This window comes from Geotrypetes seraphini, chromosome 11 (assembly GCF_902459505.1).
Source record: "Geotrypetes seraphini chromosome 11, aGeoSer1.1, whole genome shotgun sequence".
NCBI classification, from domain to species: domain Eukaryota; kingdom Metazoa; phylum Chordata; class Amphibia; order Gymnophiona; family Dermophiidae; genus Geotrypetes; species Geotrypetes seraphini.
In genome coordinates this window covers 112,886,862-112,910,965 of record NC_047094.1, presented here as the reverse complement: position 1 = coordinate 112,910,965, position 24,104 = coordinate 112,886,862, and the positions used below count along the sequence as shown (strand labels likewise).

The window sequence follows — 24,104 nt, the reverse complement described above, 5'->3', positions numbered from 1 at the left end:
TAACTTTTCCCCTCCCCTCCCTTCTACCCTCACTTTCAAGTTTGTCTTGTTGATATTATTTATGTTCACACCATTTATTTTAAAACGCCAATTATTTTATTTTTTTATTTTTTTTATCTTTCTTACCTTTTAAATTTTATTGTTAACCGGCCAGATATTTGTTGATGGTCGGTATATTAAAAACTAATAAACTTGAAACTTGAAGAAAATATGTCAAGTGCGTTACCAGTGGTTATCACCGAACAGTGGCTGTCCATCTTTTTCCACATACCTCATCAGATTTTTCACACTGGTTTCCCATCATTCTCTTTGGTTTTCTGATGCCGTATAGTCCTTGTTGCCTCCTTTTCGGCTACCAGTGACCCCCATCCCTCATGGGTTTTTTTCCCCCTTGCTCAGTCTTTCTCTTAATGACATTGTCGCTCTTCCCTTTTACCCCACTTTCTAGTTTGTGATGTTTAAAGTCCGTCTATTACATGTTTTTTATTTTGCCTATTTTATCAATGTGCATCACTTTGTAAATATCATAAAAGCGTTTTATCAAATTTTAAACGAAACTTGGAAACTCTGCGCTGCTCAGCAACACTTTTTGGCTGTCCCTTCCATTCTTCAAATTCAATTGCAGTCCACTAGATCTCTGCACTTTAGGTTTTAACCCCCCACCCTGTGAAACTCCCTTCCCCTTGACCTAAGCCTTGAGACGTTTCTCAAAAACTTCAAAATAATACTGAAAGCCTGCTATTTCGTTAAGTCTCCCCCCCCCCCCCAGCTGCTTCTACCTGCAAGATGAAATTGTCTTTGCTTCGCCCTAAATGCAGCTTACACAGGGGCAGGCGGCCTTTAAGCTTCAACTGCATTGCAGCCTGCAGGAGGGATATTTTCAGATATCTGCTCCGGCATCTCTTCCACCCTCACCCAAAGTCTGCCCTGACGGCTTCCTTCTGGGGCGAGAAGGCAGCGCAGGGCCTGCAAGGGACTAGGGCCTTCCTTCTTGCCTACAGCAGCTGGAACATCCTTTGGGGTGCGAAATGCTGCAATCTCGGCCTACTGAAGATGAGGGATATTATTGAGCAAATTATTAAGTTAAGTTACACAAAAAAATAACCTTATTCTATAACGTGCGCATGCACATTTGCATACTAGCCGCAAACATGGCCATGCAACTTTCTAGAATTAGTGGGTATGTGGGTAAATGCAAGGAGGAGGGGCATGGGTGTGTCTAAATACTGTAATTTACCCTTGCTATTGACATGGCATAAGTGGGCAAACCTAAAGGTAGGCATACAGGTACCAACTGACTCTAATATGGAATCTGGGTGCCCAGATATGATTATAGAATTAAGGCTTGGTGCCAAATTTGTGGCATCCAGTTATAGAATTGCCCACAATATTTAAAAAGTTGATGGTTCTGTGAGTTCATGTGGCTGTCAGGAGCTATTTAGCTATGATTGCAGCCCTCCTTCCCGTTCCCTAGAAGATGCTGCTCTAGGCAACTGCCTGGCTTGCCCAATGCTTAAGCCAGTCTTGCAAACTGATAGGCTTGAATTAAGGGTGGCTTGTAGCAAATATACTGTATATGTTGATGGGGAAATTTTTATAAATAAATACATATATTTTGAAGGACAACGCAAACCCCCTTTAAATCTCCATGTGCTGCCAGATATATGTTTAAAAACCATCGTATGTAAAATTGCTATTTGCATATATATTCTGATTTATTTGTGTAGTTTTTCCATTTACACCATAAACCATGCCTGTGCTTTCTAAAAATTTGACTCACAAGGAAGCCAGAAATGTCGCCAGTGTTTAATGTCATGTCAAAATGACAGCGCATCCCTCATAATGTTTCCTGGAGATTTCCTTTATTTAAACTGTGTGCAAACCCTCTGCATTAGCAGTTTGGAGCATTGCCAGTGTTCTCCTATTCAGTTCATATACAGAGAAAAATTTTAATGTGTTTTAATTGAACTGTAAATAAGCAATGCAGTTGGTTAGACCTCGAGGTGGCATTTCAAGTTTACCTCATTGAGTGTACTTATGCTTATAATCATTTTACTGTTATGATGTTAATAAAAATTAAGTTGTGTGCTGAAAAGATGATAGTGAAAGCTAGAAGGGTGCTTGGGTGGTTAGGGAGAAGAATTGCGTGGAGAAAGGAGGTATTGATGCCCCTGTATAAGACTCTGGTGAGATTTATAAGACTCATTTAGAATATTGTGTACAATTCTGGAGACCATACCTTCAAAAGATATAAATAGGATGCAGTCGGTTCAGATATGTTGATGGTTAGTGGTCTTTGTCATTAGGCATACGGGAATAGATTTAAAAATCTCAATATGCTCATATACTTTGGAGAAAAGGAAGGAGAGAGGAGATATGATAGAGATGTGGCTTATGTAGTCTGGGGGAGAGGGGTGGACTAGTGAACCATAGAGAGGAGGATCCTGGCCTATAAGCCACTCTAGCCATTGCATTCATGATAGAAAATGTGAGTCCACCAAAAAAAAAAAACCCAAACCCTACTGTACTGCCATATAGGTGACACCTGCAGCCATAAGGGCTATTGGAGTTGTAGACAGGAGGGTATAGTTGGTTTTGGAGCTTTTGGGGGCACTCACCATGAACTGCAAGGCAGTTTTGGTGAGACCAAAAAAAAAATGCACAATTTCAAGTTGAAGCAAGATAAGCCTTAGATATATGGGGTACAGCTCCTCTGTTGTCATTCAGTGATCTTAATAATTGCCTAGATGCTTAAAATAACGCTAAATTTGAAAGATATGGTGGTTATAGCTGAAATAATGCTTTATGAGCTAACTGGCACTTAAGGCCAAAAGTGGCAGCTTACATGCAAAACGTGCCCAAGATTCACCCCTAGCCACACCTACTTTGTGATAGGCACCTTGGACTCGGCGCCTACTGAGTTAGCCACATACATCCAATTAAGTGCAATTTATATCAGTTACAAAGTGCTAATTGTCAATTATCTGCACCGATTAAGTCTATTAAACAGTTAATCTAGGCACCTAACTTTAGGAAGACTACATAGAATTTGCCTGTAAGTGCCATGTGTCCCTATAAAACAGGATGCTCAGCATTTAGCATACATTAATGTTTATTAGCACACACGCTAAGTTTACTTAAAGTTAATTCCCATGTTAAGTAGCTAATTCAGTTTAGTAACTTGGGATCTCCCAGTTTTTCTTGAAGGTCAGATTTACTACCCAGAAATATCAAAGAAGAGACGAGTTAATTTAATCATGTATTTTTTTAATGGGTATAACTAATGGGCAAAGTGGATGGACCGTTCAGGTCTTTTTCTGCTGTCATTTACTGTTACCTGGCAGAAACCCAAAGAGTAGCAACATTCCAGAGCTGAGATTGTGATGTCATAATGCCTCATTCCACCAATGCCTAAGAGCCAACCTCAGCAGTGATGTCACAATGGCTTGATTAGATGGCAACTTCAGCATTTGGAACCTAGGACAATACCAGGTGGACGTTACAGTCTATGACCCAGAAATATCAAAGAAGAGACAACAAGTTAATTTAATCATGTATTTTTTTTAAATGGGTATAACTTATGGGCAGACTGGATGGACCGTTCAGGTCTTTATCTGCCGTCATTTACTATGTTGCTGGTACCTGCAAATTAAATATGAAAACACCCATCAGCCAGTTTAATTAAGCACATTTTTGCAGCTACCACTCTAGCCTTTTCCTATTGTACTGCTGATAATCAGGACTATACTGAACTGTATTGGTGCCCTGTGCCCCTCACCCATTGGCATTCTCCTAGAAACATAGAAACATGACGGCAGATAAAGGTTAAATGGCCCATCCAATCTGCCCATAAGCAACATCAACTATCTCTCCCTCTTCCTATAGGCTAAGACTACACCTGCATTGTGATGTCATAGAACTTTATGGTAATAGAAAATTGTAACATGACGGCAGATAAAGGCCAAATGGCCCATCCAGTCTGCCCACAAGCAGATCCACTATCTCCTCCTCTCCTAAGAGATCCCACATTCTTGTCGCATGCTTCCTTGAATTCAGACACAGTCTTTGTCTCCACCACCTCTACCAGAAGATTATTCCACACATCTGCCACCGTTTCTGCAAAAATGTATTTCCTTAGATTACTCCTGAGCCTTTGCCGCTTAACTTCATCCTTTGTCCCCTCACTCTGGCGTTAACTTTCACTTGAAAGACTGGCCTCATGCATATTTTTGTCAGGTATTTAAATGTTGCTATCATATCTCCCCTCTCCTGCCTTTCCTCCAAAGTATACAGATTGAGATTTTTTTGTCTGTCCCTGTGCCCCACCCACTTTGCCGCTACAATAAGAAATGATGGTTATTACATGTATCCCTTGCTTATGATAGGAATTATGTGAAATATTTTGGAGAATGTATTCTACTATCTAATTGTTTATGTGAAAAACTTTCAATAAAATATATTTGAACTAAAAAGAAAATGAAGAAATGATGGGCTGGGAGCAATCTTGCATCCCTCTATATTTGCACCCCTGTGCAGCTACATCAATCACACACCCCTTAGTATAATTCCTCAAGCAATATTGTAAGAACTTTGACACATTAGCGTTAGGAGCAGCGCGGGCCATTCATGAATCATGAAATTGAACTCTTTGTCCAGAAGTGCTATATACGTGCTAAGGTCCATTTGGACACTGCCCAAAAACCCTTGTGTCCTCACCGAGTGCCTACTTGGCTGTGACAAAAGGTAGGAATCCAACAATTTTCTAGCAACGAACTACTTGAGCAATTACTTTGAAATTGATACCCCTAGATAAGAAGTACAAAGATATCATAAATTGCCTTTAAAAAAGCATTTTGCCCATCATGGTCTTCCAGAAAAGGTATTCAGTGCCAACTCTCCATTCAGCCCCAGAGAATTTGCAGAATTTCGGTTTTGACATAGATATGCTCATTCAGATGGAAAGGCAGAAAATGCTATCTGAATCACAAAGCCAAAAAGCCTTCAAGGCCCAAGTCAATCCATTTCTGTACATTCTGTACATTCATCATTTCTGTACATTCAATCATTTCTGTCCATTCTGTCTGTTCTGTACATTCATCCAATCCATTTCTGGATTGGATGAATGTATGCAAAACCCATCTCTTTATGGGCATCTGTAAACCTGACTGGCTAGGTGTGTTTCAAGGACCGGGTTGAGAACCCCTTCTTTAGGAGCAAAAGATAAGGAAGTCGCATGGACAGTCAGGGGAGGAGGACCAATTCAGCATTAGCATTTGTAACACTGAGGGGGCGCTGCCCCTCACCCCAAACTATGCCTATACCTGCAACTTGTCTGTTAGGAGTGAAGGAGTATTCTAATGGTTAGTAAGGTGGCCTGAGAAACTGGAGGACTGAGTTCAATTCCACTGTACCTCCTTGTAACTTACGACAAGCCACTTTAACCCTCCATTGGCCCAGGCACAAAACTTAGATTGGGGGCCAACTAGGGGCAGAGAAAGCATCTGCATATAATATATGTAAACCGCTTTCATTATTTATTTATTTACAAATTTATATACCGCATACGACTGTACGGTTTCAATATCACATACATAAAATCAAGTTTCAAGTTTATTAGGTGACTTGATTAATCGCTTAATCAAACATTCTAAGCGATGTACACTATAAAATTTACAATTATTAGAAAACAATACAATACATACAAATACTTAAATAGCGGTAAATTGCTCTTAATTTTAACATTACTAAACATAAGGTAAGGAGGGATGAAATACAATTCATAAAGTAAAGAAGAAACATTGAGGGAAAATACAAAAGGGAAATAGGTAACACAGGTATAACAAAAGTAAAATATAATACTCCAATAATAAAATTATGTTGAAAATGCATCTTTATCACATATAACATAGACATGTTTAAACAAAATCATTAATCATCCCTGTTAAAAACAGGGATAGGGCGCAAATTCAATCAATTCATAATCATAGAAAGCATATCAAACCCAAGATCCTATATTACTGGCCCTCATATTTCCACATCTCTGCATGGGCTATCACGCAGCTGCATTCAGTGGCATAGGGAGAGTAGGAGACGCGCCCACGCTCCTTCCATGCCCCTGCTCCTTTCCCACCTCCCATGCCATACTCACGCCCTGCCTTCCCCCTGTACCTCTTTAAATCTTTGCTAGCGAGTACAGCTTCTCCGGCCTGCTCCTTGAGCTGGTGTTGGCTTTCCCTCTGACATCACTTCCTGGCCCTGCAACCAGGAAGTGATGTCAGAGGGGAGCCAGGCTGGTGCGAAGAGCAGACTGGAGAAGCTGCTTGCACTGGTGAAGATTTAAAGATGTACATAGAGGGGAGACAAAGTGAAGGCGTGAGCATGGCAGAGGACGGAGAGGTGCCAGCGCCAGGGGTGGTCCACCCCCTTTACTATGCCACTGGCTACATTGCAGGCATTCCACCAAGTTGGAGCATTAGTTCATACCCTTGTACACTGTGGAACATGGCAAGCTCTGTTGGCTGTTTCAATTTGTTGCTGAATGCCTGGCCTTCTGCCTATGCAGTGTGACTGCACTTGGCATACTAGAGTTTGTTCAGCTGTCCATTCCGCAGTTAATCCCAGGTCTTAAAATAAAAATAGAGGGAGGGGTCTTTGGGAAAAGAAGGCTGGGAAACCAAGACACCTGAGAGCCTGTTTGCAGTGAGTGAAGACCAGAATAATCGGAGACTGATTTCTGAGATAGTCACAGATGAAATATTAGGGGTTTCTGATTAGTGGTGAACCAAGGAATTCAATTTCACTTTTCAGATGGCTACTGGGATTGCTCATATCTGGGGTTTATTAGGTTTTAACTGACTAGCAGTTTTATATATACAGTTTTATATATACAGTCCCCCCTATATATATATATATATATAGGGGGGACTGTTTGCATATCCAACAAAGCAAAGGAAACTCATACTCTAGCTAGAATTCTTGGAAAAATACATGTAGAGGGTGCTTTTTTTTAACAATTTGCCTTTGTGTGGAGGCTATGTAGGTACCTTTTGTTGGCTTGTTTTATGAAGACATGTTGAGAGGCATTTCAAAAGAACATCCAAGTCAGAATTGGGACATCCTGCTCATAACATCCAGGGAAAAAAAGTCTATCTCGTAACCATTTTCAAACAGGAAAAATTGAATTTCCTGTTAGAAAATAAGTGAGAAGGGCGTTCTTATGCTGGAAAAGGATCAACCATTTTCCAAAATGAAACTCGCAAAATATGAACACCAAAAGAGCAGGCACAAACACATCTGTCTGACATCATTTCTACAAAAAAAGCCACACAGATGTCCCTGCGGAGCAGAGAGTAGAAAATGACACGGGAACTCATTTTCCCATCCTGTCCCCGCGAGTTGTTTTCCTGTCCCTGCCCCATTCCTGCAAGCTCCGTCCTCATCTGCACAAGCCTCAAACACTTTAAAATCCTTAGTAGCAACATTCTAGAGCTCAGACTGTGATGTCATAATGCCTTATTCCACCAATGCCTAAGCTCCGTCCTCATCTGCACAAGCCTCAAACTCTTTAAAATCCTTAGTAGCAACATTCTAGAGCTCAGACTGTGATGTCATAATGCCTCATTCCACCAATGCCTAAGCTCCATCCTCATCTGAACAAGCCTCAAACCCTTTAAAATTTTAAGTAGCAACATTCTAGATTTCACCAAGGGTAGGTCCTGCCAATCCAATCTCATCAGCTTCTTTGACTGGGTAACAAGGAAGCTGGACTTGGGAGAATCCCTAGACGTAGTGTACCTAGACTTCAGTAAAGCTTTCGATAGCGTCCCTCATCGTAGGCTGCTAAGCAAGATGAAATCGATGGGGTTGGGAGAAACGCTAACTGCACGGGTCAAGGATTGGCTAAGTGGTAGACTTCAGAGGGTGGTGGTTAACGGTACCCTCTCTAAAACGTCAGAAGTGACGAGTGGAGTACCGCAGGGCTCAGTCTTGGGCCCGCTACTTTTCAACTTATTCATAGGGGACCTGACTCAGGGGCTTCAAGGTAAAATAACACTATTCGCCGACGACGCTAAACTATGTAACATAGTAAGTGGCTCCAATTTACACGATAGTATGACGCAGGACCTGTTTTTCTTAGAACGTTGGTCATCGACCTGGCAGCTGGGCTTCAACGCCAAGAAATGTAAGGTCATGCACCTTGGCAGTAGAAATCCGTGCAGAACTTACACCTTAAATGGTGAGACCTTAGCTAGGACTGTAACAGAACGGGATTTGGGAGTGACTATCAGTGCAGATATGAAAGCTACCAATCAAGTGGAGAAGGCTTCATCTAAGGCAAGACAAATGTTAGGTTGCATCCGCAGAAGTTTCGTCAGCCGGAAGCCTGAGGTCATCATGCCGTTGTACAGAACCATGGTGAGACCACATCTGGAATACTGCGTGCAATTCTGGAGGCCACATTACCATAAAGATGTGCTAAGAGCAGAGTCGGTTTAGCGGATGGCCACCAAGATGGTCTCGGGACTCAAGGATCTCACATAAGAAGAGAGGCTGAACAAATTGCGGCTCTACTCTCTCGAGGAACGTAGGGAGAGGGGAGACATGATTGAGACGTTCAAGTATATCACCAGACGTATCGAGGTGGAAGAAGATATTTTCCTTCTCCAAGGACCCTCAGCCACAAGAGGGCATCCGCTTAAATTCAGGGGAGGGAAATTTCATGGCGATACCAGAAAGTATTTCTTCACCGAAAGAGTGGTTGATCATTGGAACAAGCTTCTGATACAGGTGATCGAGGCCAACAGCATGCCAGATTTTAAGAGTAAATGGGATGCCCATGTGGGATCCCTGAGAGGGTGGAGTTAAGAATGGGTCATTTGGAGCGGGGTCTCTAGAGCAGACTTAGGGGGTGGGTCTGTGGAGTGGGCAGACTTGATGGGCTATGGCCCATATCTGCCGTCATTTTTCTATGTTTCTATGATGTCATAATGCCTCATTCCACCAATTCCTAAGCTCCGTCCTCATCTGCACAAGCCTCAAACACTTTAAAATCATAAGTTTTGGAGGCATGTGCGGTTAATAATAATAATAATAACTTTATTTTTCTATACCGCCATAGTCAGGCGACTTCTAGGCGGTTCACATTGGAAGAAGGCTGGACAGTCAGCGAATAATGAGGAGCCTAAAATAGAAAAGTTACATAAACAAGTTACATACTAATTTAAGTTCCATGGGTAAAGAATACATGAAAAAAATGGAGCTTCCTGAAAGATTGAATAGTGATTACGGCAGAGCTTACAGGAATGGGACAGCGACAAAACTCATCCATTGTATTTATGTTTGTATTTGGTCTTTTTTACTACTGCTATGATGTTATTATTATTATTATTATTATTATTAGGTTCTTATATCCCGCCATACCCAAAGAGTTCTAGGCGGTTCACATCCGTTACATTAGGATCCGGTCTGAACACGGATTTACAAAAATTTTGTCGGAATTGCAGGTAGCGCGGAAGGAGGCAAAGTAGTTTTAGCACAGGTTTATCATAGTTGGGTTAGGAGATAAAAAGGAGGGAGTGGGAAACCAGGAGAGGGGGGGGAGAGGAAGGTGGGGGTGGGGGGGGTTGGAGTGTATGCGGGGAGTAAGGACTAAGGGTCTTGTTCGCGGAAGAGGTGTGTTTTGAGAAGTTTTCTGAAGTCTAGGTAGGTCGGGGCCTCTAGTATCATTTGGGCTAGCCAAGGGTTCAGCTTGGCCGCCTGGAAGGCGAAGGTTTTGTCGATGAATCTTTTTAGCTGGCATGATTTTATGGAGGGGAAGGTAAACAACTGGATTCTGCGGGATTTCTTGTTGGTGCAATACATATTGAAATGTGGGGAGAGGTATTTTGGTGAGAGACCAAATACTGTCTTGTAACAGATGCAGGCGAACTTGAAGAGGACTCGGGATTCGAAGGGTAGCCAGTGCAATTGGTGGTAGAAGGGGGTGATGTGTTCCCATTTGTTCAGGCCGAAAATGAGGCGGACAGCTGTATTTTGAATCAGTTTTAGTCTTCTGGTGATTTTCTTTGTGGAGCTTAGGTAAATGATATTGCAATAATCCAGTATGCTGAGGATAGAGGATTGAACTAATAGTCGAAATGCAGTGTCATCGAAGTATTTCTTTATGGTACGGAGTTTCCAGAGTGCTGAAAGGCCTTTCTTGACAGTGAGGTCGGTGTGATTTTCTAGGGATAGATGTTTGTCAAGCGTGACTCCTAGTATTTTTAATGTTTGTTCGAGTGGGAAAACCAATCCTTTCACCTGGATTGTGGTGTCTTTGATTTTGTCTTTGGGGGTGGCTAGAAAGAATTTTGTTTTGTCTGGGTTGAGCTTTAGTTTGAAGGAGAGCATCCAGAGTTCTATCTGGCTGAGTATGCTAGTTATGTAGTTGAGAAGATCCTGGGATAGACTGGTTAGAGGGATGACAATTGTGATGTCATCTGCATAGATGAAGAATTTGAGCTTAAGTTTGTGAAGGAGGTTACTGAGGGAGGCGAGGTAGATATTGAACAGGGTGGGGGATAAGGGGGAGCCTTGTGGTACACCGCAGGAGTTCACCCAGCTGTAGGAGAAGTTGTCATTTTTGTGTACCCTGTAGGATCTGTTTCGTAGGAACCCTTGGAACCAGCTGAGTACCCGGTCGGAGATTCCAATGTGGGCCAGGCATTCCAGGAGAATAGTGTGGTCAACTAGGTCAAACGCACTGCTTAGATCAAATTGTAAGATCAGGGCGCTGGAGCCCCGACTGAAGAGTATGTGCAGGTGGTCTAGTAAGGAGGCGATGATGGTCTCTGTGCTGTGGTCCGTGCGGAAGCCCGATTGATTGTCGCTTAGGATATTGAATTTTTCCAGGTATGCGGAGAGTTCTGCTTTTACTGCCCCTTCCGCGATTTTGGTGAATAGTGGTATGTTAGCTATTGGTCTGTAATTGGAAGGTGCGTTGGAAGAGTCCTTTATGCTTTTTATGATTGGGGTTATTAAGATATGTCCTTGTTCTGGAGGGAAGTTTCCTGTGGATAGTAGGGAGTTGACCCATAGTAGCATGTTTGCTTTGAAGTAGATCGGAGCCGTTTTCATCACATTTGGGGGGCAAGTATCTAGTTTGCAGAAGGATTTGGTGTATTTGTTATAATATTTGTTGAAGGTTTTCCAGTCGATTGTGGTAAGTTGGTTCCAGTTTAGGTCGGATCTAGACCCTTGGTCTGGTTTAGCTATGTCGATGTCAGGGAGGATGGGAAAGAGCTCCAGGGGATTGGTCTTGGTGGGTAGTGCTGATCTTAGTTTTAGGATCTTGGAGTTGAAGAAATCCGCTAGGGTGTTGGCGGTTAGTGTTGAATCTTCCTGGTTGTTAGTGAGTGTTTCAATGTTGTAAAGGTTATTGACGAGTTTGAAGAGGTTGCTGCTGTTGGATGTGATGTTTCCAATTAAGTGTGAGTAGAATTTTTTCCGTTTTTCCTTGGTAAGGTTTTTGTAGGTTTTTAGTTTGAGTCTCCAGGCAGTTCTGAGTTCCTGGGTTCCTGACTTTATCCATAATCTTTCTGACTTTCTGAGGTCCCTCTTTAACAGTAACAGCTCTGTGTCGAACCATCCCTCCTGATTTGTGGTTCTGATGTGGCGGGTTTTTGTAGGGGCTATTTCATTTAAAATGTTAGTGCTGTCAATGATCCAGGCGGACATGAGTTGATCTATTTCTTCGTCTTGTTTTATGTGGGTGTCATAGCGAGACCAGAATTCCTCTGGGTCTATCTTTCCTCTAGTAGTGTGGGTTGTGATGTTTCTTGTTTTGTTGTTTCTTGAGTGTTTTTGTTGGTAACCCAAGGAAAAGTCGCATAGTCTGTGGTCAGACCATAGGGAGTCTGTCCAGTTGGCTTGTTTCCAGTATATTTTTGGGTCGGTCGGCTCGTTGGAGGAGAATGTGACCAGGTCTAGCTGATGGCCCTTTTGGTGAGTTTTGGTTGGGGGGGGTTTGAAGAAGCCTAGTTGGGCGGTGAGTGACCAGAAGTCGGCAACTTCTGGTTGGTCCGCTTGCTCAAGGTGGATGTTGATGTCTCCGCATAGAAGGTTGTAAGGACTTGTTAGATAATTAGTTAATAAGGAGTCAGCGAGGTCCTCTTTGGCTAGGGACCATTTTTGGGGTGGGATGTAGAATAGAGTGATAGTTAGTGAGGAGGCAAGGGATTTAGAGGTGAGTGAGATGGCTAATATTTCTGCGTTGGGAGAGGATTTGGTGTTGAGTGCCGTACAATTAAGCTGATCTCTGAAGATTATTGCTAGGCCTCCTCCTCTTCCCCGAGTTCTGGCCAGGGAGAGGATCTTGTATCCTGCGGGTAGGCAATCTTTGATTATAATATCCTTGTCTGATAGTAGCCAGGTTTCGGTGAGTAGGATGAAGTCGGGGTTGGTCTCCGTCAGCCAGTCTCTGATTAGAATGGCTTTGTTCCTCATGGATCTAATGTTTAGGTAAAAGCCTAGTAGGTTCTGGTGGTTTGGGTGGTTGGCTGGGGCATAGTGGGAGTAGGCCAGTTTTTTTAGTGTTCTAGGTTTTTTTGAGCCGGGTTTGGTGGGTTTGCGGGGGGGTGGAGGATTTGGGAGCCGAATCGTATTAGGGTGAGAATGTGGGGTGTGGGGTGTGAGCGAGGGTACTTTGGGTTTTGAAGGGCGATATAGGGAGAAGTGGACAGGGATGGTGGTTGTGTGTGATGGGTCAGCAGAGCAGATGCTGTTAACAAAATTGTAAGTTTTATATTGAATTGTACCCACCTTAGGTGAATCTCTTCTTTTTCCACTAATGGTACCGTGTATGAAACAAAACAACCTCATCTTTTCCTATTTGGTGTTTCCTCAGGCACATCAGGGATTTACCAAGGAGCGAATGGTTTGTCTAACTCGGCGGGATTCAGCGCTGTACATCAGGTAAGCTCTTTTCAGGGGGGGACATGCAAATAAGCGCTATTATGTAAGAGCCTGGGTAAATGGCATGTAGGAGTTATTTATTTTACCGCCCCCCTCCCCTTTTACAAAACTCGCTAGCATTTTTAGTGGCGGTAACAGCTCCCAACGCTCATAGGAATTCCTATGAGCATTAGAGCTGTCACCGTCGTGGCCGGCACTAAAACCACTCTGCAGTTTTGTAAAAGGGGGAGGGGGCTAGTTATTTATATACCACCTATTAACTGTCTAAGCGGTTTACATTTAGGTACTCAGTCATTTGTCCCTATCTGTCCCGATTAGCTCACAATCTATCTAACTTACCTGGGGCAATAGAGGACTGAGTGACTTGCCCAGGGTCACAAGGAGCAGCACAGGATTTGAACCCATGACCTCAGGGTGTCAAGGCTGTAGCTCTAACCACTAGGCCACTCCTTCCTTCCACATGGGTGGGGCAAAGGCGGGGCTACCACTTACATACGCACCTTACAGTGGTTATAAAACAACAAAATATAGGGCTTTAGCGCGCACTAACCCCTGCGTTAGCCGAAAAACTACCGCCTGCTCAAAGGGAGGCAGTAGCGGCTAGCATGGCCAGCAAATTAGCGCACGCTATTACGTGCGTTAAACCACTAACGCGGCTTCGTAAAAGGAACCCATAGTGTCATAATAATAAATAAAAAATTTTAATCCACAAGCCTGACCCTTTGAACCCACCAAATGTACCATAGAAAACAGAAAATCTCAGACAAGGCTAACATTGCAGGAAGAAAGTCTTCAGGGTTCTATAGAAGTTAAATCTATAATCTATCCATTCGCAAATCTAGAGGCAGTGTGTTTCAACATACGGACCAAAGAGTTCTATTACGATTTCTCAAACGCTTATAATCTGAGGTGACTCGATGGAGTTGAAGAAAAACCTAATGTTTAGAGCAGTAGGCTGTGAACCGGGGCAGCCCAGGTCAAATCCCACATTAGATCCTTGTGGTCTTCGACGAGTCACTTAACCCTCAGGAACAAACCTAGGGGCAAAATTGCGATAGAAAATGGTCTTGGCATAGGATATTTCCATGTGCTAAGGCCATTTCTACCTCGGCCTTAAAACTACTATTTTTCCATTTATTTTTCTCCTGGCTAGTACACGGTAATATCAGTGTGCTAACTAATTTACTCTTCCACACCCATTCTTCACCCACAACATGCCCCCTGCCAAAAAATTTTTTTTTTAATTAATAGCCTCCAATTACCACATGCTATTGACACTTTAAAGTGTCCTGCGTGAGTCAAAGGGACCCTTAGATTATGAGCCCTCCAGGGACAGAAAAAATCCTACGGTATCTGAAAGTCAACAGCTTTAATGGTTTTGGGGCTTGTAGGTGGTTATACATAATATGGGCAGACTGGATGGACCATTCGGGTCATTATCTGCCGTCATCTACTATGTTACTATGTTAATATAATCTAGGGAACACTCGATAAAGTTACATGTAAATAAAGTACCTTTAAAACCAATAGGACGAAATATTTTTTTTTGCCTCAAGAGTAGTTAAACTCTGGAACTCATTGCCAGAGAATATTGTAACAGTGGTTAACAGAGCTGGTATTAAAGAGGTTTGGATACGTTCCTGGAGGAAAAAGTTCATAGTTCGCTATTGAGAGAAACATGGAGGAAGCCATTTCTTGCCCTGGATCGGTATGATGGAATGTTGCTATTCTTTGGGATTCAGGAATCTTGAAAGTCTTTGGGGTTCCAGAATGTTTCTATTATTTGGGTTTCTGCCACATACTTGTGATCTGGATTGGTCACTGTTGGAAACAGGATACTGGGCTAGATGGACCTTTGTCCATCTATAGCTATTCTTATCCTCTATAATAAAACCCTAAGCGCGCATGCGCACTTATAACAACGTGATCCCTGACTCCGTGATGTGTGATTCCATGGCCATGTTCGATTTTCGTGGTGTGTGGTGGCTTGCGGCCACTCTTGAGCAGCACCGAGAGCAGCGGGTATCCTTCAGCCTGGATGAAGCAGACAGGGTGCGGGTGCTGCGAGGCGTCCAGCTGCTACTGCTTCACAGGGAAGTGGAGGGGGAGAGGGAAAGGGGACTGCTTTGGGGGGAAGGGTGTGCTGGGGGGCAGGCAACAATCTTGGTTTGCTCGGGGTGGGGGGTAGACAGAAGGAGGCCACGGAGAGACAGGCAGGCATGGCGCAACAAAGAGAGCTAGGCACGCAGGGGCCAGGGAGAGAGACAGACAGAAAGAATGCCAGGATGACAGCGGCCAAAGAGAGAGAGGCAAAGAAAAAAGACAGATAAAAAGCGGCCAAGGAGAGAGAGACAGAAAGAAAGAAAGACAGCGGCCAACGGGGGAGAGAGACAGAAAAAAAGATAGACAGACAGAAAGTGGCCAAGGAGAGAGAGAGACAGAAAGAAAGAAAGACAGCGGCCAAGGGGGGAGAGAAACAGAAAAAAAGACAGACAGACAGAAAGCGGCCAAGGAGAGAGAGAGAGAGACACACACACACACAGAAAGAAAGAAAGACAGCGGCCAAGGGAGGAGAGAGACAGAAAAAAAGACAGACAGACAGAAAGCGGCCAAGGGGAGAGAGAGACAGAAAGAAAGAAAGACAGTGGCCAAGGGGGGAGAGAAACAGAAAAAAAGACAGACAGACAGAAAGCGGCCAAGGAGAGAGAGAGAGAGAGACACACACACACACAGAAAGAAAGAAAGACAGCGGCCAAGGGGGGAGAGAGACAGACAGAAAGCGGCCAAGGAGAGAGGAAGAAAGAAAGACAGACACATCTATTGTAGCACCCGTTAATGTAACGGGCTTAAAGACTAGTGTTCCTATATTCTTGTCAAGTATTCTACTGTGTAAGATGTACTCATTGTCATAAAAGACTCCAGGCAATAAATCCATTCTTCTTTTATTTTTCAAAGGAATATTCTTCATATTCAGGCTTTAATCAAAGCCAATATTCACAGTATTACAGCTCTTCCTTCAATTCTCCTTATGTATCAACAAATGCCATCAGTCCATCAACCATCTCTACGACCACGTACTCTGCCCAGGAGTCATCACATGGTACCAGCCAGAGCACAGAAACGCTGTCTGGTAAGTGATCTACTTTGCAAAAAAAGAAATGTGTGCTTGAGTGCTCCATCTTTGAGTTTACTTGTCAGGAATGAGTTTACTGTTTTCTTTCATTAATTCTGCTCCAGTGATGATTCCAAGAATGGACGTGTAGGACCTACATGTACAAAGCACAGAAACTTTATTGGAGTAAATAAATTGTAGTGAGCCAAAAGAATGGTTCTTATTTGTGAGAGAAGACAGGACCAGACACAGTCCGTGTTTCGAAGAACACGCCTTCCTCAGGGGTCCAGAATGTTCCAAATCACAAATAAACGGGAACCTGAGCTCTGCAGGCATTTTCCTTTCTGCTTTTGCAGGATTAGAAGTACATTTGCAGTTCTTCCTCTAGATCAGGATTTGGTACTTGCGATAGAGGAGAGAGAAGAGCAGAAGCTGAAAGAAATTTGGGACTTGAGTTCCCCAGCAGAAGATGGAACGACTCGGTTTCCTTCTGGTCACATACCGATGATGTCACAAAGGTATGTGGCTGGAAGGAAACTGAGTTGTCCAGAGAGTGCCGCAGTGGTCAGAAGAGATATTCAGCAGCCCTGCCCAGTTAAATGTCATGGAATACCTCCTCCCTGCCCACCCAGTGTGATTTAACCATTTTAAGCCGATCAGAGTTGTTTTTTAATGTTATCCAGTCCAGTGTAAGAGCATCCAAGTGTTTTAATAGCTCAGTTCTCTGTACAATGGGCAATGATTGGGATACAGTTATTGAACCCTTTGTAATATCAGTTGTAGCTAACCCCTGAAGCAGGCATCTGCTGAAACACAGCCCGGGTCGGGTCTCCTAATAAAGATTGCTCTTTACACCAATTCCTGGGACCCATGTGCTCTTTATCTTTCTGTTGCATTCTTCATTGCACCATTGAACCCCTGTTTGGAGAGAGCTCGTAGAAGTCTGAACAAAATCTGCCAACATAGAGCCTGTTCTAAAATACAGGAGAAAGAGACATCGAAGTGCTATGTGCAGTACAAAAAACCAGCCCCTACCCTGTCTTGATTGATTAGATTGTGAGCTCATTCGAGCAAGGGCTGTCTCCTTCATGACTCTATACAGCGCTGCATATGTCTGGTAGCACTCTAGAAATAATTAATAGTAGTAGATTTTAGAAAAATAAACCTATATATTGTTACGGATATGAATATTGTCTTACACTTTTTGTTAGTAATGGAAAATCAATAAAGATTTATGAAAAAGAAAAAGAAACCTCTAAAAAATCGATACGTTCAAAGCCAGTACGTAACTGGTTTTCTTTACTGCCTTAGAAATATAACTGGGTGTTATCCCAATGCTTTGTTTGCCAGTTTGCATTTTAGGGGGCAAAAACCACAGGGGGGAGGGGACTAGGTAGACTAGCTCACTAGCATCTGCTTACCAAATCCTTAATGTGCTTGGTAGTAAGTGGTAGCCCTCGATGTCCATCCCTTAGGATGTGGATGTTTAGTGCCCTCAAAGGGGAACTAAATGCTTGAATTCTATAAAAGTCAACCAAATTTGGCCATGCAGGGCTGATACTTGCATGCAAATTAATTATTGGTGTTAATTGGCACTGAGTTGCACTTACGTGTGCATCTGCCTAAGTGATTCTATAACTGCACTTCCAAATGTCTCCTGCATGCCCAAATGGGGCCCAGCCATGGGAGGGGCATGGTCTGTCAGGAGCATTCCAAATATTTTGGGTGCAGTGTTACGGAATTCCAGGGTTACACATCCAATTTGCACCCCATGATTTACACCAGGACCCAGTCTTCATGACCAAAGTTGGACGCAGGAATCGGCTCTTTGTAGAATGAGTTTAGCCTAAATTAGGGTGTCATTTACTGAATCCGGTCTTAAATGTCTATCAGCTTGCCATGTCTTTCTCCCACCCAAAAGATGCCCCCTTCTCATTGAGACGCACTAGGATTTGAGACAGCTCAGGAGCGACATGATAGAGGTCTATAAAATAGTGGAGTGGAAAGGGTAGATGTGAATCGTATGTTTATTCTTTCCAAAAATATTAGGACTAGGGGGCACGCGATGAAGCTACTAAGAAGTAGATTTAAAACAAACTGGAGAAAATATTTCTTCACACAACATGTAATTAAACATTGGAATTTGTTGCTGGAGAATGTGGTGATATCAGTTAGCTTAGCAGGAATTTTAAAATGTTTGGATAATTTCCTAAAAGAGAAGTCCATAGGCCATTATTGAGCTGGTTTGGGGAAATTCACTGCTTATTCCTAGGATAAGCAGCATAAAATCTGTTTTACTACTTGGGATCTAGCTAGGTACTTGAGACCTAAGTTGGCCACTGTTAGAAATAGGATACTGGGCTTGATGGACCTTTGATCTGTCCCAGTATGGCAACGCTTATGATCTTATATTTTTATGTGAGCCAAGTATAGGACAATCAAGCCATTGTGACATCACCAATGAGTTTAGCTCTTAGGCATTGGTGGAATGAGGCATAATGACATCACAATCTCAGCTCTGGAATGTTGCTACTTTTTGAGTTTCTGCCAGGTACTTGTGACCTGGGTTGGCCAATGTTGGAAACAGGATACTGGGCTTGATGGACCTTCGGTCTGTCCCAGTATGACAATTCTTATGTACTTATGTGAGTCAAGTATAGGATAATTAAGCCATTGTGACATCACTGATGAGGCTGGCTCTTAGGCATTGGTGGAATGAGGCATTATGACATCACGGTCTTAGCTCTGGAATGTTGCTGCTCTATGGGTTTCTTGCCGAGTACTTGTGACCTGGGTTGGCCAATGTTGGAAACAGGATACTGGGCTTGATGGACCTTCGGTCTGTCCCAGTATGACAATTCTTATGTACTTATGTGAGCCAAGTATAGGATAATTAAGCCATTGTGACATCACTGATGAAGCTGGCTCTTAGGCATTGGTGGAATGAGGCATTATGACATCACGGTCTTAGCTCTGGAATGTTGCTGCTCTATGGGTTTCTTGCCGAGTACTTGTGACCTGGGTTGGCCAATGTTGGAAACGGGATACTGGGCTTGACGAACCTTCAGTCTGTCTCAGGATGGCAATACTTATATTCTTATGAGATGCACATACCCAGCTTTGCAAAATGGGGGTTTAGACATTTATGCAAGACAGACATTTAAGTGCTAGTGTATATATGTATCAAACGTGAATAGGGCATGTTAAAGGAGGGCCACAGTGTTCATAGAGCAGGGCGATTGGTTGACGGTCAATAAATAGTCTTTACCTGTTTTTGAAAAAAAGAAGCATGTTTCTGTAATGCAGAAATATAGTCCATAAATGTATCTTACTTTGTTCTTTAACAGGGGAATATTCTAGCCAAAATGGTCCATCAACACCAGTAAAAGAAGGAGAAAATGATCGGCCCCACCGAGGTTGTGATGGTAAATTAAGGGGAAGATCAAAAAGAAACAATGACCCTTCGCCCTCTATTGATAATGAGATTGAGGTAATCACTTTTTTGTTACGAGTACTTTTGGTCTAGCAGAGTCTGAACCGATCTGGATATCTGAAACCAGTTTTTAAAAGTATGGAGGGCATTCCATACCAAGGGGATATGGGATGGAGAGCAAGAGATTTGTTTTCCTTTCCTCCCCTGGATTGTGAAGAGGCCTTCTAAAACACAAACTCTACTGTTGACTTTCGTCCTTGACATCAGTTATCAATGAATTATATGGAAGTAAAAATGGCTTGTAAAATTTGAAAAGTTGTATCTTCTCTTCATATTGCATTGAACCATTCCTACTCATTTCCTGCTTGAAAAGGGTGTGATTTGTGTGTGTAAAATGACAGGACTACTCTCACTTTTGCCTAGCTCATTCTTTTATTTCTCAAATATGTACCATTGGTAAATTAGATTGTGTTGGCTGTTGTATTGGAACTTCTGGAAGGTCTTTGTTTATCCAGCTTTTCTTTCAACTTCTTGTAGTCCGCATAGAACTTCCAAGGCCAATGTGGAACAGAAGCTTGATGTGACAGGGCATAACAAACATAGGGTCCTTTGACTAAGGCACGCCAGGCAGTTTAGCAGACAGTAAACGCTAACACATAGTCTATGGACACATTAGTGTTTAGCGCGTGCTAAAACGACTAGCTCGCCTTAGGAAAAGTCCCCACAATGCAAGTGTCCATTTGCTTGCATAAGGGCTAGCAAGGCACCTAAGTGGTGTTCTGTAAGGGAGCATGAAAATGGCATAGCACATAAATACTGGGAAGTGAACACACGGGCGGCGCTCTCACTTGTTTTCATATCCTTCCATAAAATCCTGTCGTTATAAGAAGTTCCTCGAGAGAACCCTCTCATTTCAAGCCGCTAAATTACATTACATTACATTACGTGACTTCTATTCCGCATGTACCTTGCAGTTCTAAGCGGATTACAGAATAAGACAGCTGGACATTTCCAGGAAGTTACAATTTAGGGGACGCTTAGACAGTAGATGCAGGGGAAATTGCAGTTTAGGGGACGTTAAATAGTAGATGCAAAGGGGAGAAATTGAGGAAAGGAGGAGAACTGAGGATTACTAGTAGGGAAGAAGTAGTTTAGGGTTGGTTACTTGATAGGGTCATTGGGGAGATATTAGTAGAGGGGTAGGAGGTCAGCTGGAAATTTGCATGGCTTGGAAAAATGATGTCAGAGGTCTCTTCCTATCTTGATTTTAGAAAATTGTTAAAGACTCAATTCTTTGATAGGCTGGTATTTTAATGCATTCTGCTTCATTTTTTCAATCAAGTTCCTTAGATTCAACTTGATGTATTTTATCTGTTCTATGTATTACTCCATTCCCTGCCATTATATTGTAAATGCTTTCTGTCTTTATCTGTTTTTAAGTCCATTATTCTAATTTGTATTGTATCTGTATCCCATGTATTAGCTCACCTTGTTGTGAACCGCCTAGAACTTTTTCGGTATGGCGGTATATAAGAATAAAATTATTATTATTATTATTATGCGTGTAATTTATGATTATGTACGAACTTGATATAATTCCGTTCAACATGGGGCTCATTTTTGTAAAAGAAAAATGTCCAAAAAGTGGCAATAAAGGGGCAGATGGATGTTTTACTTGCCAAACACGTCCAATTTGCAATTTTTGAAACCCATGTTCTAAATGGATTTCTATGGTAGTTTTCTGCAGTGCGTCTAAATCTGAAGGGAGCGTTCCAGTAACAGGTAAAATATTGATGTCTGAGTAATTTATTTACCGCCCCTCCCCCCCCGCCCATTTTACAAAACATAGTGCGGTTTTTAGCGCCAGCCACAGCGGTAACAGCTCCGACGCTCATAGAATTCCTGTGAGCGTCGGAGCAGTCACCACCATGACTGGCGCTAAAAACCGCGCTAGGGTTTTGTAAAAGGAGGGTGGGGTTAATGTATAATACTGTCTATTATAATGGGAACAGTTCTTTCTCATCCAATCTGTAGCAGGAAGGCAAATATATGAACATCCGATGTGCTTTGCTTCAATATAGTGGAAAAAATATCTTTCCCATTCTATCTGAAGCTCTTTTTTTAAACAGCCTTCTGCTCACAAGTACATTTGTCTCTTTGCTTTCATCACAGCGTGTGTTTGTGTGGGATCTGGATGAGACGATAATTATTTTTCACTCCTTACTCACGGGAACGTTTGCGACCAGATATGGGAAGGTAAGTGCAATAAATCTTTTCCTTCTTTTTTTTTTTTTTTTTTAATGACTATTTGTCCTGGAAGATTTCATTGGGAACTGTGGGGGCAGTTAATAAAACATCCTTTCAAGCAGATGTAGCCTATTTGGTGCATATAGATTTTGTCTAAATAAGTCAAATGGCTCCCCTCGCGCTCCCCCTCCCCCCCCCCCAAACATGTGAAAATTGAATTAGTTCCCCTTCCTACTGCAAGTTCTTCCTTGAAAAGGTTGGATCGTTCGGCTTCTAGGCACCGTTTAAGCTGTTGCCTATAAATTGCTTATCCCCTTGGAGAAATGGGCTACATTGGAGCCAAAAAAAAAAAGCGGTCTGTGAGCTAAAGATCTTGATGATTGATTCGTTTGCACTGTACTGCTGAAGATAGACATTAGATTCAATTTTATGGCTTTTTATTTTTAAATAACATTAATAAGTCATCCTCTAGTAGCCCTATTATGTCACAAGGTCATAGCACAATTCTGCATCTTTATCATTCATTTACCCAGACTATCTGCATTGTATTTCTTTGCCAGCATTCATGGTGTGTACTGTAAAATTTTTAAACAATTCTTGAAGGTACTGATCATTAACCAAGCAAGTAGGACCACACAAAAGGCAGCCTTAATTTTGCTCTGTTATGCCGATGCCTGCACTGAATCGTTAAGCTCAGACTAGTTGAGCTCTGGAAAGCGTTGCCAGAGGATGTGGTAAGAGCGGATAGCGTAGCTGGTTTTAAGAAAGGTTTGGACAAGTTCCTGGAGGAAAAGTCCATAGGCTGTTGTTGAGAAAGACATGGGGGAAGCCACTGCTTGGAATATTGCTACACCTTGGGTTTTGGCCAGGTACTAGTAACCTGGATTGGCCACCGGGCTACTGGGCTTAATGGACCATTGGTCTGACCCAGAAAGGCTGTTCTTATGTGTCTAGATCCCATATACAGTAAGTTCTGGACCCAAAGGCTAAATATGGGAGGGGGGTGAGTTAAAACTCGAATACACTAACATAAAATCTAAGGATGTGTTTGACCAAAAACTTATGGTTCAATTTGGAAATGTTCCTGATTTTCAATTTTGTTTTGGTTCTTTTCTGATATTCAATTTACCATATATACTTGAATATAAACCCATACAAATATAAACCGAGGTAACCTTTTTTTTCCCCTCAAAAAAAAAAAGGTTCGGGGAAAGTCAACTCCAAATATAAACTGAGGGTTTATATTCAAGTACTGGTTATCCTCTCTTTTCTCTCACCCCTGATATCCACATTCCTGTCTTTTCCAAGGTGTCCTGTCTTGCCAGCCCCATCCTGTTTTGTCCTGTCCTTCTCCACAGCTCTTCACCACCCTGATCCCCCCTCCTGGACCCATTGCAGACCTCCACCAGGCTTACTTTAAGCCCTGGTAGTCCGGCAGTGAACCAGGACAGGAGCAATCCCTCTTGTGTCTTGTCCCAGCAGGCTCTGAACCACCCTGCCTCCTAGGCCCCTCCCATGCTTACCTTTAAAGCCCTGGAGGTCTAGGGGTGAACTGGGGCAGGAAAGATCCTCCTATGCTCCTGTCCCATGCACTTTCTATAGAACAGCGATTTGCTCCATTGCAGATTTAGCATATATAAGCAGAGTGCTTCACCCAGGGGGTAAAGATTTTACACATTTATCAAGAGCACATTCTACTCAGGCCCAAATTGATTACCTTTTAGGTTTGAGACAGCTTTTTAACGTGATATGTCATGCAGAGATCGGAGCATACGCTATTTCAGATCACACTTGGGTTTCAATGCAGTGGAATGTGGGGGGAAGGGTATGGATGCAGTGGAAAGTGGGGGGAAGGGAGCAAGGTCCAGAGGCATCAGGTGTTCCCAATAGCACTATATAGAGGTGATGTTTTCTAGGCACGATTGATACAGTGGTGAAAGGAGTACAAACGGCATTTGCTGTGTACAGTGACCATCCTGTACTCTTGGGAAGCAGCCAAAGCGGTTCTGAGGGGGAGATAATCAGTTCTAAGAGTCACATGAAGAAATCCAGGGATAATGAGATTCTCCATTTGCGAGAGGTGCAGCAAAGCAGTGGCAGGTCTGTGAGGATAGACGGGAAGCAAGCAAAGAATTGACCCCCCTATGGATCCACAGACTCGTGCTGGTCTTGTCGCCAGCGTCCTGGGACCCTCTTGCATCTCCTATTTGCATGTCCTAACCTGCAAATCTATTGGTCCAGAATCCTTTCTATAATTCATATGAGTAATAAGATACCGCTGTCTTATGTGATCAGTAGCCTAGAGAGAATCAGGGCCTAAATTTATTGAATAGTTTCTAAGTGCAGTTATATGGCTCTGAA

The 24,104-nt window shown here is 42.7% G+C and overlaps 1 protein-coding gene across 5 annotated transcripts in view; it reads left to right on the top strand.

Moving 5' to 3' along the window:
- EYA2 (EYA transcriptional coactivator and phosphatase 2) overlaps nucleotides 1-24,104 on the top strand; it is a 261,571-nt gene that overhangs the window by 151,457 nt on the left and 86,010 nt on the right. For all 5 annotated transcript variants that reach the window (XM_033915077.1, XM_033915079.1, XM_033915075.1 and 2 more), the window contains 4 exons: nucleotides 12,884-12,951; nucleotides 15,907-16,081; nucleotides 19,411-19,553; nucleotides 21,669-21,752. In XM_033915077.1, the coding sequence (XP_033770968.1) occupies nucleotides 12,884-12,951; nucleotides 15,907-16,081; nucleotides 19,411-19,553; nucleotides 21,669-21,752 (470 nt within the window). The remainder of the gene's footprint in view (nucleotides 1-12,883; nucleotides 12,952-15,906; nucleotides 16,082-19,410; nucleotides 19,554-21,668; nucleotides 21,753-24,104) is intronic.